Raw genomic sequence first — 17,451 nt, 5'->3', positions numbered from 1 at the left:
GGGATGGCTCCAAATTAATAAAGGTTGCATATTGTTTTCCTAGTAAAGTGTTTTTTTACACTTTACCCTTTTTAATATATTTATATTATCTAAAATCTTTGCAATTACAAGAGTACCCTTACCCTGCAAAATGAGGCAGTAAGTTCATGAAACACCATGCATTTTGGTTTCTTTAATTAATTCAAACAGAGTTGCTAGTAGTTATTACCATTGACATCAAGTTCAAAATTAGAATAGGCATGAACTTCTATTTTTTTTTTTTTTTTTTTCAATTAGTATCACAAAGAAAAGTTTATTTTTAGTTTGATTTTTTTCTTTTTTATCACAAAAAGTTATTTAGGCCCCAACTCACCTTATCAATTAAATTTTACTTTTGAGTAATGTTATTATGAAGTTGACTTATGACACTTTTCGTAAATTCTTTGTCTGTTTGTTCTGATCATGTACTGAGAGATGCGAATTTAATTATTTGAAGGAAGATTGTATGTCCAAATTACACTATTAACTTTGATAGCCTCATTCTATGATATTTTGAACTAATTTTTTATTTTTTATTTTACAAGGAGATCACTCTATTGCAAAACAACCAAATGCTCTTATACTGTTGTGGCGAAAATGCTAAACAACTAAGAGTAAATTAAACACACAAGCAAACAAAGAAGAAAAGCAATCACAAGATTAAGTAAACTCTTTTAAAATATCTTAATATTCTGACTTTAAATTACATAACTCTCTATAATTATAAAATCTTAATTTATCTAGATATTACTACAAACTATTTTCCTCATGAAGACTTACATATAACTTTTTTGCAGTAGTTAGTTACAAAGAGAACAAAAATTCTATTTTATTCTAAATCTAAGAGTAGAGATCTTTTGCAGTAGTTAATTACAAGGAGACCAAAAATTCTATTTTATTCTAAATCTAAGAGTAGAGATCTCTAGATTCATGTATCTAAATGTCTCTAGATTCATGTGTCTAAATATCCAATTCAATAAACTCTTCTAAAATATCTATAAGAAGGGTAGATGTATCTAAATATCCAATTCAATGACCTCTTCTAAAATATCTATAAGAAGAGTAGATGTGGGATTGGAAGTACTGTTTGTAATTTTATACACACTTTAATCCCCCATTCAAATGGGAACATTCTCTTCCATCTGCATTCGGGCAACACCCTCTTTATAATAGGGCTACCTTGCCTACCTGAGCCCAAACCTGGACACCATCCGAACCGGGCACTTAAGTAGGCGCTTAACTATTTACCCAAAAACTCGAGTTGTTGGGTAGTGTTGTATACCCACCCATTTATATACACTTCAACCCCAATCCAAATCCGATGTAGGTCAAGTTCCACTTGTAACAGTTGTACTCTAAGCTCAATTCAGTAGTCCTTGAGTTAGCATTAATCTTTGGTAAAGCCATTGTTTTAATTAATTTAGAGTTTTTTTTATTATTATTATTTTTTTTGCCTCTTCAATTAAGAAATGAATGATACAGTTATTCTTGAAAATACTCAAAAACCTCCGTAATTATTTTTAAAAGAGGAATCATTGACTTATTCATATATTTTAGGGAAAATTAGATTTTGATGATAAAACCAAAATAAAATTGCTGTCAAAGAGAACTTAAAAGTCAATAAAGAAGTAGTAATAATTGTGAGTGTGTAATTATTTTATACGAAGTAATTATCAACTACTAATTAAGAAGTGTAATAAATTACTGAATCCTTAGAACATCCTAGAGCAAGCTTCAGACTTCATTCTACACTTTGTATGAAGTGTAAGGCCACATCAGCTGTAAGACCCTAATATAAAATTAATTTCGTTAGTATAATTTAATTATAATTTGACATGATTTATATATGAATATTTTATGATGTGGACTGTTTTGTGAAGTTTTATTTTGTGTTAAATCTTATGAGTTAAAGTAGCATCAGCCAAGTGAATGAAAAAAGAAATGAAAAGAAAAATAAATAACGAAAATTGTTACATGTTGGTATGATGATGCCATATGTGATGGCTAGTTGATGATTATAAATAGTAAAATTGTCAGAATTGATGAATACATTTAGTATATATTATTATATTTAATACTTTTACATTTAAAACTTATGGTTTTTATGTTAGTGACTAAAGAAGAAGCTGCGAGCTGCCAACACTAACCCACACACACAACACGTAGCTACAGATTGATATGTATATATAGGATTGATAAGAATGAGGTGTGGTGGAACATTTTGTCTTTAAAGTTTCTTTTTAAAATAAAATATATATGTATATACATATCTGAGTCATGGAACATGTGTTGCTGCGGTGTGTGCAGTTGAAGGTGAGTTGGTGTGTGTTTAATTATTAATTTTTAAATACTTTTGATTGGAAGCTTTGGAATTAACCAGTAAAAAAAAAAGAAAATAAAATAAAAAAAAAAAAGAAGAAGAAGAAGAAGAAAAGAACAGTGGGATTTTCAGCTGTAGAAGAAGAAAAGACAGAGAAGAAGAGCAAAATAGAAAAGAGGGAAATGAGAATAATAAGAGAAGGAGATTAAGGAGAATTTTTTACCAGATTACATTAAAGGCAAGGAAAAGGAGCAAACAAATTCGACCATATCAAAGGATAAGTGAACAAATTGGGGGAGTAGCCAAGGTGAGTATACTCACTAGAAGTTTACACTTGGATGTGTTGAATTAAAGTATGGAAGCTGTTTATGTGAAATGAAGAAAAATATATATAACTTGATTATATTATATAAGGTCCATACTCTGGCCTGGAAGGAGAGTACTATATTAAATAAGGTCCAGGCTAAGAAGGAGAGTATTATATTTAAATAAGGTCCATACTCTGGCCTAGAAAGAAAGTACTATATTATATAAGGTCTATACTCTGACCTAAAAGGAGAGTACTAAATTTTAATGCCTGAAATATATTAATGAAGTTTAATTAAAGTTATCAGATAATTATGCTGATGTAGTAATATTGCATTCACTGAGTTTTAAGCTCACTCCTTTCATATCTATATTTTTTTCAGGTATCAGGTTGGGTTGCTACCGCCAGTTCTACAGTCTTGAGTGTGGTTGGGAAAAATAATAATGGAACGTCTTTTGTATAAAATGTAAATATCGTAGTAGAATTTTATATTGTGACTTGTAATTAACGGTTTAGTTTTCTTATAACTTGCAAGTGGTGGATTTATAGTTTATTTTAAATTGTAAACTTTTAATCAGACACTCTGATATATGATGACGTCATGTATGTATGAGATTAATGCAAATAGTTAGATACATTACAAATGTTTAATTTATTTACAAGTGTAAATTTGGTTGGGGTATGTCATCAGTACAATTGCTGATAGCGCTTGCACAATTGCTAACGTAACTCTACACTTGTTTTGAATATTCTAAATTGTTGTTATGTACCATTGTCTGCATTGTACACGTTATTATACACAATCAATTTTTTCATTTTATATACACAATCACACCACCACACACTATTATTTTTACATTTTATATACACAATGCCCACTTTTTTGCATCTCCGAGGCTACCCCATTGTACACATTTGGAAGCTCATTGAGGACTGCATCAGTTGCCGTTTGCTCTCCTTGAGGTTCAAATATTCGAGGATTTCTCGGACTATGCCTGCTGATTGGAGACTTTTGTGAAATATATATTTTGGAGAGATTGTGAAAAATATATATATTGTATATTGGTTAATTTCGTTGTCAAAGTAAGTTCGATCGAGTTGTAATTTTCCAGTTTAGAATTTCAAGATTGAAGATCGGATGCGGATTTGAAGAAGTTCAATTGTTCATGGTATACTACACTCCGAGATGATGAGAATAATGCTTTATGAAGTTTTGAGAGGTAGTAAGAACATTTAGAAAGGGTTTTGGAAGTTTTAAAGGAATATTTTACATTATATCCATCTTGAATTCGAGACTGACCATCTTGAATCGATTTAAGGGGGCTGAACCGGTTCAAGAAGTCCCAGTAATATCAGAACTTCCAGTTTTCTTTTTTCCTGATTGTTTTCTTTTTGAACCAAACTTCCTTCTAAGTCCTACGCATGAAATTTTCTATATTTTCAAAGGGATTAGGACATTCTAAACTCTATATAAACCTTGTCATACACATAGGTTTATTCACGGCTTTTGAATACAAAATTCAGATCTATTAGAGAGCCATCTTTGAGAGATATTTTTTTTATTCATTCAGAAAATTAATCTGATTTTATTTTTGAGAGCATACATATAAACACAAGAGTGATTTAGTAGTGTTGTTCTCTATCTCATCGGAATTGAAGCATAATTGAAGATTCAGAAATTCCGGAAAAGCAGAATTCATTCATTCTTCATCAAATTCAGATATAGAAGAAAAGGGGTGAAGCGATCACAATTTCACACCTGAGTCAAAGTTCGGTATATTTTGTTTCAAACATAATGGATTGTTTATCTTATGACTAAAAAGTCCAACGAGGTTTTTCCTGTTACAATTGGTCTATTCTACCAATTGGGGTTTCCTCGATAAAATCATGGTGTCATCTCTCAAACTCTATTTACTTTACTTGCATTTTATTTTTTGTTTGTGGTTTGATTTTAGTTTTATTTTGATAAAATTAAAATAATTAAAAATTGGATAAAATAACAAGTTGAATCTATTAACCATCCCTCTAGATTATTTATCCATATTATTCCACAACCATTTCGTTGCGCACACTCAACAACTTCCTAGCTTGGTTATTGAAAGCACCAATGCTTATAGCTGAGTGATGCTCTGTGTGTTGCTCTTGCTCCCTGTGTCTCTCTTTGGTTTTGCCTCTCTATTGTAATATAGAGGTGGTTGTGCCTTCGGGTTATTGTTGGGCTTCAGGGCCTTTTTTTCTTGTTGTTGTGTTGGGCCGCCTTTTGGTAGCCTGTTTTGTTTACAACAAGGACGTTGCTTCGCTACCGATTCAGATATTATCCAAACAGGGATGCGCTGAGATGCTCCTAGAAAGTTACTTGCGGTTTTTCAGTGAATTCTTAATTATGACATTCACTCATTATTCAATGGCATGGGGTGGATATTCTCACGTTTCCATGGAACCTATCCTTCCTTATTGCAGTATGTCGTTTTTTTAATGAAAAGAAAAAAAGGATTCCTTCCTTATTATAGTATCTCGTTTTTTTAATAAAAAGAAAAAAAGGATTGATCACTACCCATATGGTTAAAATAGATTTTCATCTACTCTAGTAGAAAAAGTGACCTGAACAGATCATTCAACCAGTTTAAATGGAAAATTAAGAATACAAGAGAAATATAAATTACCCTATACATCAGCAAATATATATTATCAAATTTGTAATATAAAGAATTATGTTGTTTTTTTTTTAATAAACCACATTGATCTCATTAACCCTATTATTAACGCGTCCCATGAAATTACAATAAGTCACGGTGAGGTTTATAAAGCAATTCTCTAAACACGTAGAATTCCATAACAAACAATATGTGCATAAGAGAATAGAAAAGTGTCGCAAAGAAAAACTGTCATTTAATTCGGTGATCACGTTTAGATTTTTGTCTGTATTCATGGTCAATATAAGCATGAATGTGCTTATAACTACAAATGAATCCGTTGGAATAACAAGAATACTTCACGCCAGAGTAATCAAACATGGCCACTACGTGGTTAAGTTGGTTCACATCGGAGATAGAAAGTTCACGATTTGAGAGAAAGAGTAAGTTATGAATAAGTTAATTGGACTTGGATGTTAAATATTATTTAAGTTATCTTAAGTTGAATTTACTACAGACTGACACATAATATTAAAAACCAATCTACTGTTGGTGTTAAACTACGTCAATTAATTTAAAGAAATTTTGAAAACTGTACCAAAGTTTAAAAACTGCACGATTCACCATACTCTAATGACCTAATATCACTACAAAATGTATTTTTGGAAAATGTATGACTAAAATCAATACAAGTGTAATCAAATCAAGGGCTTCTAAAATTACAGAATTGGGTTCTAGAATACTCTAAAGAAATATTTCTAATGCTTCTAGAGTAAGAAATTTCGTAAAATCTCTAAGAGGGGTGCAATATTTTTTTTAAACAGATATAGTGCTGTAGTACTGGAATTTGCATGGAGATGGGGGAAAATGAGGGATGCTGTGGTCCTATTTATTTAGGATAGCACATGGGAAAATGAGGGATGCTGTGGTCCTATTTATTTATAGGATAGCACATGGCTGATTTCAAACTCAACATCAAAACATTTCACTCCTTGATGGTGATTCCACTATGTTTTTGTACGTGATTGTGATTTGATTTGATTTTGTTTTTGAATGTAATTTCCATTGCATTTGATGGTACAAATTTCTCTTTTAATTGCATGGATTTGTCTATAAGAACACGAGGCCCTTTCCATTTAATGATGGGATTAATTCTTTCAATGGTTGGTTTCAGAAAATGTTACTTTGTTTGCTGGTGTTGGTGTGTCTGATTTGTATTAATCTGAATGTATGTAAGTAATCTAGTTTCATTTTGATGTTCTAGGTTTGAGGAAATGAAAAATGGAGGGCAAAGAGAGACAAGGAGGGATGGAAAGAGTTTCCATTCACTCCATTCTTACTCCTCGTTTGGCTGAGTGCAAAGGAAGAGTGCTGTCATTCTTACTCTAATTTACTAAATTTATGCTAGTATCACGGCTTATTATTTGGTGAGATTCGAATTGAAGACTAAGATGAGAATTTTCAAAAAGATTTTAATAGTTGAATTAGTATACACAATTGCTCACAAATCACCTGCATCGTATTATTTGTGAGTTTCGAATTCAACACCTAAGAGGAGAATAGGTCTTTTTTAAACAAAGATTGAATATGATGCTTGAAAAAATAGATGTCCGAAGGAAAAAAGAAAAAGACATTAAAGACTAAACATTCATTTATAAGTTGTACTGCTGCTACATTATGATGATGCTTGTGAACTTCTACTTCACATGAAAAAAGATTAGGAAAATTAAAACATTTTAAAAGGGAAAAAGAAAAATTAATTCCAACTCCGAATTCTCGTGGAGTTTAGTGTTAGGTATTGGAATTACGGATCCTTTCGGACCATGGACTCAAACCCGAGTCCGAACCCTTCTTTGGCTCTTATGCTGTCAATGTAACTCCGAACCTCCTGTGCTATCATACGATGCATCATCTTCACCAAACATGTCTCCTCCATCTCCACCGTCCATGTATCCTTATCCTTCTCCTCCATCGTGATCTGTGCCTCCTCTTCCCCCTCTCTCTCACCCCCGGGTGGCGTTTTCAACCCCTCCCCCGGCGGTGACAGCGTCAGCGACGTCTCAACCCCATCCCCACCGTTGATCTCCGGCACCGCCTCCTGAGATCGCACACGCTTCACCCCCGAGTCCAACTCGGACGAGTCAGCCGTCGAACCCGGCCGCTTCACCGCCGAGTTCGACTCGGTCGACGTCGATGAAACCTCGGAGTGGCGGCGTCGACGCAGCGTCGAGTTCCAGTGGTTCTTGATGGCGTTGTCGGTACGGCCGGGCAAGAGGCGCGCGATAGTGGCCCATCTGTTGCCGTGGACAGCGTGAGCCTGTATGATAGTGTTGTCCTCCGCCGGCGTAAAAGGGCGGTGTTGCACCGTCGGGCTAAGCTGGTTGCACCACCGTAGACGGCACGACTTCCCGGACCGTCCGGGGATGCCGGTGCTTATGAGGGCCCAGTTACGCGGGCCATGTTGCTCCACCAGCTTGATCAGAGTGGCATCTTCCTGTGGGCTCCACGAACCCTTGATCTTGTCATCACCACCGTCCGTAGCCATCATCTTATTGGTTTCTATGTGATTGCGATTGTGACTGGAAATGAATAGAAATGATGAAAATTTGTGTGGGTAGGGTTTATGTATGTGTATGTGAAGGGTAATGTTGAAGCTTAACCGTCTGAATAAGGAGTTGTTCGCATGTGCCGTGAACTGCTCGCACATCAAAACTACTCTCTCTATATATTATATACATATATACTAATATACGTATAGAGAGAGTGTGTGTTTGTTAGCTTTCTCTCTCTAGTGCATGGGGTTGATGATATGTGTTATAACTGCTCTTGTTAAACTGATTGAATGAATAACGGCTTTTCGTATTAAAGTCCAAATACGTTATTCAACTCCGAAACTGTGGCAGTTAGGTTTTTCTTTATGGTTTTTCCTTAATAATTCCAAAATCATACTAGTACACACATACATGTATGTATACTTATATATTGTGAGGGGAATAGTTGTGTTTTTCTATAAGTTTTAAAGGAGGCAAATTTAACATTTTAAAGGGATATAATTAAAAAAATTTATTTATTAGGTATATAATACAAATAGAAAAAAAAAAAATTAGTGGGGCAATTGCCCCTACTAAGCCTGAAGTGAAGAAAAGAAAAATAAATTTTATATAAGATTCATTTTGTTAGCATGGAAAATTTTTAAGAAAATTGTGAAAAAGTCTCATTTCATAGTTTTAATAGCACGGAAGTTGATAAAAAATATTATAATTTATCTGAATTGTTCATATTTTTATTAAATATGACAATAGGTCTAAATAAATTTATATTTAGTAATTTTTTTAAAAAATAAAAGCAATATAAGAATCTAATTTTTTATTTATTAATTTTTTTATTTAAGGACATACAGAGTTATAACTGTTATGTTATTCGTAGCAAAATTTATGCATAAGCATACATTATTCTAGAAAGTAAAAAAATATATAATTGAAATTTCATTTTTTTTATTTAAGAAAACAAAAATTTTCAGTTTTTTTGTAGCAAATTTTTTGGAAAATGTTGGGGGGTTATGAAAAGTAACAAAACTTTGTTAATTTTGGATCCATTCTTGTTAATTTTGGATTAGTTATTTCATGTGTGTGTATATATATATATATATATATATATTTTGTGGTGTGTGCATAAAGAATTTATTATAAGATCTGGGTGAATGAATAATCAATGAACACGTAAATAATTGTATGAAAAATTTATAAATTTAAAAAGAAAAAAAAAAATTATTTTATCTATACCAATGATCACAGACCAATTAAAAAATTTGTTGCGCGTGTGAGAGTAGGATTGTGCATCCGTATAGGATGTACATATTGTACAATTTAATCAGGTGTTACAGGAGTATTTAAATTTAGTTAGATGGACTTGGTGGGGTCAATAAGATGGTTGACCAGTAAGTTAGACGGTTGTGATTATTGTTGACTGATGTAACGGTTGTTTGGGTTGAAGGACATAAAAGTATTGTGACTTGTACCCCACCCAACTACTTGAACCAGAGGAAACAAATTAAACTGAATTTGGGGACATGTGACGTATCATATCCAAACGGTTATCGGTTTCATTCCCGCTAAAGGAGCTACTGGCAGTTAGGGAGAGAGATGGGTGAGATGGGTGTTGTATATGTTTATATATATACATATATATATATATAAATATATATATAGTGGTAAGTAAAAATAACAAGTTTCACTTGGACTGATTTAATTCCCACTCAATTGCATGGTGAACGTTCATTTACCATTACTCTTAAAACTAAATTTGTATGGTACACAACTGTTCATGTGCTATTATTGTTATTAAACTTATTATTATTTTTATGATAATTATACTAACTTTATTAGATCGGAATAAATTACACACAAGTAAACTATTCAAAATTTATTATTTTGACATGCCCTTATATTTTTATAATACATTATATTACACTTTATAAAAGGGAAATGTGAAATTGTCATTTTATAAAATTTGGTCATTATGTCTACCGGAAACAAAACGTTTGGAGGTGTCGTTAACCGCTAAATCTCAGGATGGTCAAAAGTAATAAAAGCTGAATATTCTATCCTAGTGTAATTTGTCCAAATCTAAGGGAGGTCATTGTTATCTATCCTTGTGCTTCTCTTTTTATCAAATACATCCCATTTCTAATGTTTAAAATAAAAAACACATAACCCTAGTCTCATATGTTTTTTATTCTATTATTTATGAAGGTAGGAATAATAATGTTATTTGCTTTTAAACTAGTAGAATTCAATAATTAAAAAGTGAAGTGTGAATAGCGCTCATTTTACAATCGTTGCATTTCCGTTCGAAGGAGACAATCGCTACTATATTTGCATACTATGTAAAGTTCAAACCAAACTTTATTTATGAATTCTGCTGAAGAACAATAATTACATGATTTCATATAAGGTCGTGAACACGTAAATATATATTTCATAATTAGATTGTTTACATACCATTTGCTTATAAATTGTTGATTCATAACTTCTCTTTTTTTAAAAAATCAATCTTAGTCTGAAACTCAAGTTTGAGCTCAAGCTCAAAAATGGAATTGAAATTGGCTAAACAAGTCAAACAACCAACTTGAACTTAACGAGTAATGTTGGAACCAAGCTTGATCACTTTTGTAGAGGCTCAACTTGAGTTTGAGTTTGAGTTGGAGTTCAAATTTGAGGCTCTATCACCCTATTGCAACCAGAATTGAAGCCTTTATAGCACCATTAAGCTGGCCCAACAAAACTCATTATGGGCAAAACCCATCCCACTACAACGATAGAGATGATCGCTATATTAAAGACTTCAGTTAAAAGTCTTTTCCCAATTTTAATTTAAATTTTTTTCTATTGATAAGAAATACAATCACGGACACTTTTTGTCGACCCCATAAGTTGAATCATTATTAAAAATTATATGATGGTTCAAATCATAAAAAATAATATTCCTATCTTTGTATCAAAAATAATGTTTCCTTTGAAAGATCGTAACTGAGAGTCATAGTTCTAAAAAACAAATTTTTTTTTTTTTGAAAAAAATATATATATATATACTAGTAAGTAATACACATATAAAAACACTAAAACACATATAAAAGCACTAAAATGTTGTCTAAACAATCGATAAATAAATACAAACAAAACATGGTTTTATAATAAAGGTAGGATCAATAAAAGTCCCAGGAATATGTAAGAATCAACCATGTTTAACTAAGACAAAGTATAGTAATTACTCAACCATCAAATTCAAATATTCTAGATCATCATGTTGGCCCATCTAGTTATAAAATGTAACCTCTTATCCCTTTTAAGCACGCAAAAATATAGTATCTCCGCTGATATTACCAAAAGCTATCCAAAAGTTCTAGCTGTTAGTCTTCTTCACTCCAACTCGAAACTTGCAACGCTCTTATTGCAGCTTGAGCCACCCTGCCTACCCGGATTGCAAATCCGGACTCCCTCTGGAATGGGTGCTTGGTGTGACACCAAATTAGGAACTGGGTCTGACTATGATACCAGCTGTAACGGGTGAGCGCTTGCCCATTTATCCAAAAGCTCAAACTGTTGGGTAGTGCTACATACCCACCCATTTATACCCAATCAATTTCTCATCTGGATCCGATGTGAGACAAATGACCCTTGTTACAACAACCATATAGACCAAGTAAGTCGTCGGGGAAAAAATTTGAGGATTGAAAAAAAAAATTATATGATTTTGATTGTGATGAGCCCTGAAAGTTTTTGCAAGAACATGATCAGCAATGAGAAGGCAAGAAGAACCTTTGCCTCTTGCTTTTAATGCGATAGTTCGAGACTGTGGAGGACAAAGCAATCCTACCCAGCACTACTTTGAGGGACTGTTTGAGATTGTTCATGCAAACACTCTCTTTACAATCCTTGGTGCATAGGATCAAAATGCTTCTAATTCTACCACCCAAACTGGACACATCTGCTTTCACTGTCCTCAGTTCTAGCCCCTTGAGGGCTTGAGTCAGCTCTGCAAACAGTTCCGGCCGATCATCGCAACAAACGGAAGCCCTGATGAAGATGTGCTGCTCATCATCATTGCTTGTTTCTCCATTGATGGAGGAGCTTCCACCTTTGTCAAATTCACAATCTACTGTTACTTCATCGACGTCCGACGGAATTGTGAAACCTTGGCTGACCTCCACTGCTTTTCTCTTTAGGTCCTTCACATGTTCAACCACACTACCCAACAGAGCTGCCTTGTCCATCTGCATTAACAAATTCAATTATAATCTATTTCACTTTCTTCTTTGTGGAGGATACAATATAAAGTGATAAGGCTGCAGCAATTTAGTGCAGTAAAAAGTTGTGGAATTTTTTTTCCCTTTTCCCTGTGGGGGTATGTGTGTGTTAAACTTAAAACCTCTTAGGTGAAATACTAGTGTTGCTCTACATGTTTGCCTAGTAATAGCAGTAGTTTTCTTTTATGAGTAGTGTAAGGAAAAATCTTTACCACAGCAGGAGGAGTCCACACACATCTAAGTGCCGACAACTTCGTCGGCCCATAGGCGGTTGAAACGTTGCAATGCGATATTGTCTATTTTTCACACTCTCTGTACTCACAGTTTTCTAAATCTGTATATTGTAAATCAAAACAGGATCATATAGATGTATATTTGTAAAGCACTTTCCGTTCAAGATATATACTTAATGTAGAATTTTTTTCCCTTTTCGATCCCTATGGGGTATGTGTGTGTTTGCACTTCTTAGGTCAAATACTAGTGTTGCTCTACATGTTTGCCTAGTACCACTATTCATGACTGATCGAGTCTTAATCAACAAATGAATGATAAAAGAGAGAGAAGCTTTTACCTTATCAGACTTGGGAATTAGTTTTCTTAGAGTTGCAAGCTGTGCATTAATCCTGTCTCTGCGCCGCTTCTCGGCTTGGCTATGGCTCTTTGAAGAGCTTGCAGCTCTATCTTCTGTACCACCTTCTTCAAAGGGTATTGGCCATGAAGGATGTCCATGGAATTGGAATTGAGTAGAGTCGCTAGAAGGAAGCCATGATGGAACTAGAAAAGAGGTGTCTTTGTTTATTGCAGATTGGGATTGAACACAACAATTACTTGCCTCTTCAGGCCAACCAGAGCAATAGCAATTTGCCATGTCCAACAAACAAACTTTTCTCAGGATCTACCTCACATTTATCTGTTTTTGTCATACACATCCACTACTACTGTGTTGTGCATTCATAATTCTGTGATCTTCAGATCCTGATTGTGATTGGTGTGATCCCCAGTACCCTTTAATTGGTCAAATGAAAATCATGTTTGGCCTTATCCACCAGTCACCTCAACAAGAAAATTTCACCACTAATACTGACAGTGAAAGCCATAAAGGGTCTTAAGGGACATCTTGAGGCTCACCACCATCAATTGACAAAAACATGTGACACACACATTTACACACACATAAATGCAATAAGCGCCAAGACATCCTGGTTTAAATTGACCTGCAAATCTGCAATGGATCTAGGGAATCATGAGTCTTGGCTTTTTGATAAACCTAATAGAGTAAATGTATTGATTTGATACCATATATATACATATAACAACTTGTTAGACCATGACATGATTGAAAAGCAACCCTTTCTTTAATTTGTACTGGTTTAAGATAAATCTATGTTACATGTATTCGGATACTATCCATGTGTGAGACGTATCAAATTTTTAAATAGAAGTACATATAGATACGTTTTTAAAGTAATATAAATGTTGACATTTCATTCATTTTGAAGCAATAATATAATAAAGTTGAACTATAGAATATGACTTTTAACCCGTGTCCGAGCATATTGTGTCCATGTGACATGGAATAGGAATAAACCCTCTTTAGTCTTTTACTCCATTCCACTTGCAGACCAATTATTATTTGATTCAATAAAAGCACCTCCTGGTGGGCTCTTGCCTTTGCAGTTTTAACTTTGTGTATATAGACATGTCAATGTCTGTCGGTATGTGGACACTTAATCCTCAGTTTGAACAGCACATCACTTCAACCAAACATGATACAATCTATGAATGGAAACAACATTCATTTTCCATTCACCTCTAATGTGTTATTCCTAGTTGATCTGTTTTGAGGCCACTCATTTGTATGGTATGTATGGTTTGATTGATCTTCTCTTCACCTCCATTTACTACTCAGCCTTTGAAAAAGATAGTTTAGTCTCACACAAGAAAACAAAACAAGTTGAATTACAATCACCCCAAAGTCACCAGGTAGGCCCCCAAATCACATTCATTGGATCACACCATAAAGAGGGATCTAAATCATTGATACGACCACTGATCTACCACTCAATTTGTAGGTTATATTTCTCTGCAATTTGTGGCACTTGTGAGTGTGTCCCCTATACTACTATAGTATGTCTGTGCAGATATTATTCGCTTTTCACACTGTTTGTGTTCAAGGCTTTCTTCAAGGACACGTCTATTAAAAAATGTCCACACAATTAAGTGTCCTCAGAAACGATGCGGGTCGTTACACACTCTCTCTCTCTCTGTATTAATTAACTAGGAATTGTCAAGCTCAAGTTCTCCGTCTCTTTAATTTTCTGGTCCCATTTGATCCTCAAAATGTGCAAAAATCTTTTACGGAGTCTGTGTCATGATGAAAATACGCCAAAATAGGGTGGCATAATTGTCGCTGGATTTACACAAGTTTGGCAGCCAATGCACTATGAGAAACTAGATGGGGGAGATGAACATGCCAGGTCATTGTGGAAGAAACATGATAAACGCAACTTCCATGATAAGTTTGTCCATGTATGTTCAAAGGAAGCCCTATATCAAACAACTAATGCTATCATCATTTCATGTTACATAACTATTTGATCTACAAATGGCTTGTCATGGATGGAACATAAACCAAAGAAAGTAATATTTGATACCAATTACAATTGTATAGTACTTCTTGTCACATAATGCATGAGTCAATTTGGTATCCAATTTTGTTCTTTTCATACAAACTTGGTAATTGCGCTATATTGTTAATATTATTAGGGTAAAGTGCGAAAAACCTCTCTTATATCAAAAATTTTGCTTTTTATAAAGTACATATAAATTTCTGGAAATTGAAAATTTGTAGCAAATTATTCCCTTGTCGTCAATTTTGACCCTTTTTTTATTTAAAAGTAAATAACCAAAATACCCTTAAGTGAAGTTTAAGTATTTTTTAAAAAATAAAAAATAAAAAACGAAATTATTGGTGAGGGATAATTTGGAACTACTAGTGTAAAGTTGTCATATTTTGCAATACACCAACAAGTATGTGGCCTAACAGTACAAGGCTCCTACTTCCCAAAGGGAGGTTAGGGGTTCGAACCTCAGTAAAAGCAGTGTGTGTGAGTTTCCTAACTAGGAAAAAAAAAAAGAAAAAAAAAAAAAGTGACACTTTTCATACATTCGTTACGAGAACTCCAAACAAGAAAATTCTCAAAATTATGTTGATTATCACTGCACCAAGTAATTGTATATTGTTATAGAGGAACAAAAAATAACTAAATAATTGTTGGATAAACAGGAGGGAAAAGAAAAGAAAAGAAAAGATATCATCCATTACGAAATAAAAAAAAAAAAAGAAAAGATTACCTAGTCCACTAAAGCGGACATTCTCTGGGTGCAGTGGTTCAAAGGAAAGTATATTCAAAGAAGTAATTTGGCTCTGTCCAGCTGAGCTATTGTCCATTCCGTAGGTGTTATGAGTTTTTTGTATTGATGCTCCTACATTTCCTTGCTTATTTCAGTTGGTCCACTGGTTCTTAGATCATGTTGGGGGGTCTTCGTAAATTGCTTCATTGTCTCATGCTTCGATCATGTTGGGGGGTCTTCCTAAATTGCTTCATTGAAAAAAAGAAAAAAAAAAAAAAATACTATTTTAATCAATTTATTATCATATATATCTTAATGTTAAGATATGACTCAAATGTCTTCTAAATCTTCTTCTCTAAAATGTTAAAGTTATTTTCAGTATTATGAAAGTTACATTTAAATTGTTATAACATTACTTTTTGTATAACACGAAAAAAAGAATTCTAGCTTCAATTTACAAGAAATCATCATAAATATAATTATTATTATTTATAAAAACAGACAAATCAACTTGTCAAATAATTGAAACAAAGACTAGGCAAATAAAATTGTCAAGCAGGTTTTAAAGGTCCTTGTCATCACTAAAAAAATAACGAAATTTTCTAAGATATATAATGATCACGTTTGAATCGAGAAGAAAAGGGATCTTATGAATCTGAAACATTGACTAAGAACATTAAATATATATTATGTTCCTGAAATTTTTAGCTACGTAAATTTGATTTTTTATTTTTTATTTTTTTTTGTTGATCTGCCCTACATGATCATTTTTCCCTCCTTACCTTAAGTCAGACCACCACCGACCGACTCACCCACCCAACATATATACTTTAAGAAAATGATCACAAACTACTTCAACCTTTCATCATGACCACCAAGATTTTCACAATTCCCCTCATTTTTTATTTCCCATGGAAGAGATTTTTTCAGTCCCTAAAAGTTTGCAAGTGAGAAATGTAGATGATGACCAAAAGCCACATCCAGGCTCCAAACCCTTAAATCTAGAGAATCTGAAACCAACAGCCTTTTGGATGGATAAAATTTTCAGTCACAAGTACATAAAATTTATCAAAAAGTTTTTCAAGGGATAAAATTTTCAGCCACAAGTACATAAAATTTATCAAAAAAAAATATGTACAAATTGCCCCCTATTATATGCACATGCTAAAAAGCAAAAATATGTTTTTCTTACAATATTTTTTTTTTTTTTTTTTTTTTTTTTTTTTTGTTCACTTTACCCAATATCAATAGTTAGACCATCAAGGGTGAATTGCGAACCTCTACTTGTAATCCTTCAAAGTACATGTTCATTTGTTGTTACTCTAGATGTGAGAGAGGAGCAAACAAATGTTGCAAGGGGAAGTGGGATTCATAAGTAGCAACAGTCACTCTCAGAGAACCAATTAGAGTCCATATTCTTTAAAGAAACAAACCACACATTAATGTAAGTTCATGTATGGTCAATATGTTGATGCTACGTGTCAAGTCATGATTAAAGGATTACAAATTATTGCCTCCTCCACCAACCAAGTACATGGCTGGTTCATCAACATCAATAATAACCACATCAATTCCCCAACTATTCCCACCAATTTAAGCTATCGATGGGACATTGCCCACCCTTCCTAAATTTTTTTTTTTTCGGAAAGTCACCCTTCCTTAATTTCCTTCAAAGGTAACATCTATCTTTTCAATTGCAGTAAGGGCAAAAGGGGGCTTTTCTGGTTTATTATTATTATATATATACATATATATATCACTTGACCAGACAACAATTCGCTACCCAACACATTTATATTAACCAATTAAATCCAACAAGCTCAATTTAACCTTATCACTTATCAATCTAAATGCAACTACTTAATAATAATTTCAAACTAGTGAAGCTTTCTATTTTTGGTAAGCTTCAAACTAAAACAACCTAATTACTAATGTGAATTTTTCTCATAATTGGCAAATGGAAAGATTATTTCCACCACATTTTAACTAGATTACTGTCAATTGGAGGCCAAAA

At 33.4% G+C, this 17,451-nt stretch overlaps 2 protein-coding genes across 2 annotated transcripts; both read right to left on the bottom strand.

The window, feature by feature from the left end:
* Nucleotides 1–6,911: 6,911 nt before the first annotated feature.
* On the bottom strand, nt 6,912–8,164 carry LOC132312418 (transcription factor MYB77-like). Its single transcript, XM_059810787.1, has one exon. The coding sequence runs from the start codon at nt 7,983–7,985 to the stop codon at nt 7,083–7,085; it is 903 nt and encodes a 300-aa protein (XP_059666770.1). The 5' UTR covers nt 7,986–8,164; the 3' UTR covers nt 6,912–7,082.
* A 2,779-nt stretch (nt 8,165–10,943) lies between these two features.
* On the bottom strand, nt 10,944–13,045 carry LOC132312419 (transcription factor bHLH51-like). The gene is made up of 2 exons (XM_059810788.1): nt 12,655–13,045; nt 10,944–12,050 (listed from the first exon to the last, which is right to left on the bottom strand). Exons 1-2 carry the CDS (start codon nt 12,949–12,951, stop codon nt 11,571–11,573), a joined length of 777 nt encoding a protein of 258 aa, XP_059666771.1. The 5' UTR covers nt 12,952–13,045; the 3' UTR covers nt 10,944–11,570.
* Between the last annotated feature and the right edge of the window lie 4,406 nt (nt 13,046–17,451).

This window comes from Cornus florida, unplaced genomic scaffold, assembly GCF_030987335.1.
Source record: "Cornus florida cultivar Cherokee Brave unplaced genomic scaffold, ASM3098733v1 CherokeeBrave_3.0.0_Hap2_Chr06, whole genome shotgun sequence".
Lineage (NCBI taxonomy): Eukaryota > Viridiplantae > Streptophyta > Magnoliopsida > Cornales > Cornaceae > Cornus > Cornus florida.
This window is presented reverse-complemented; position numbering and strand designations above follow the sequence as displayed.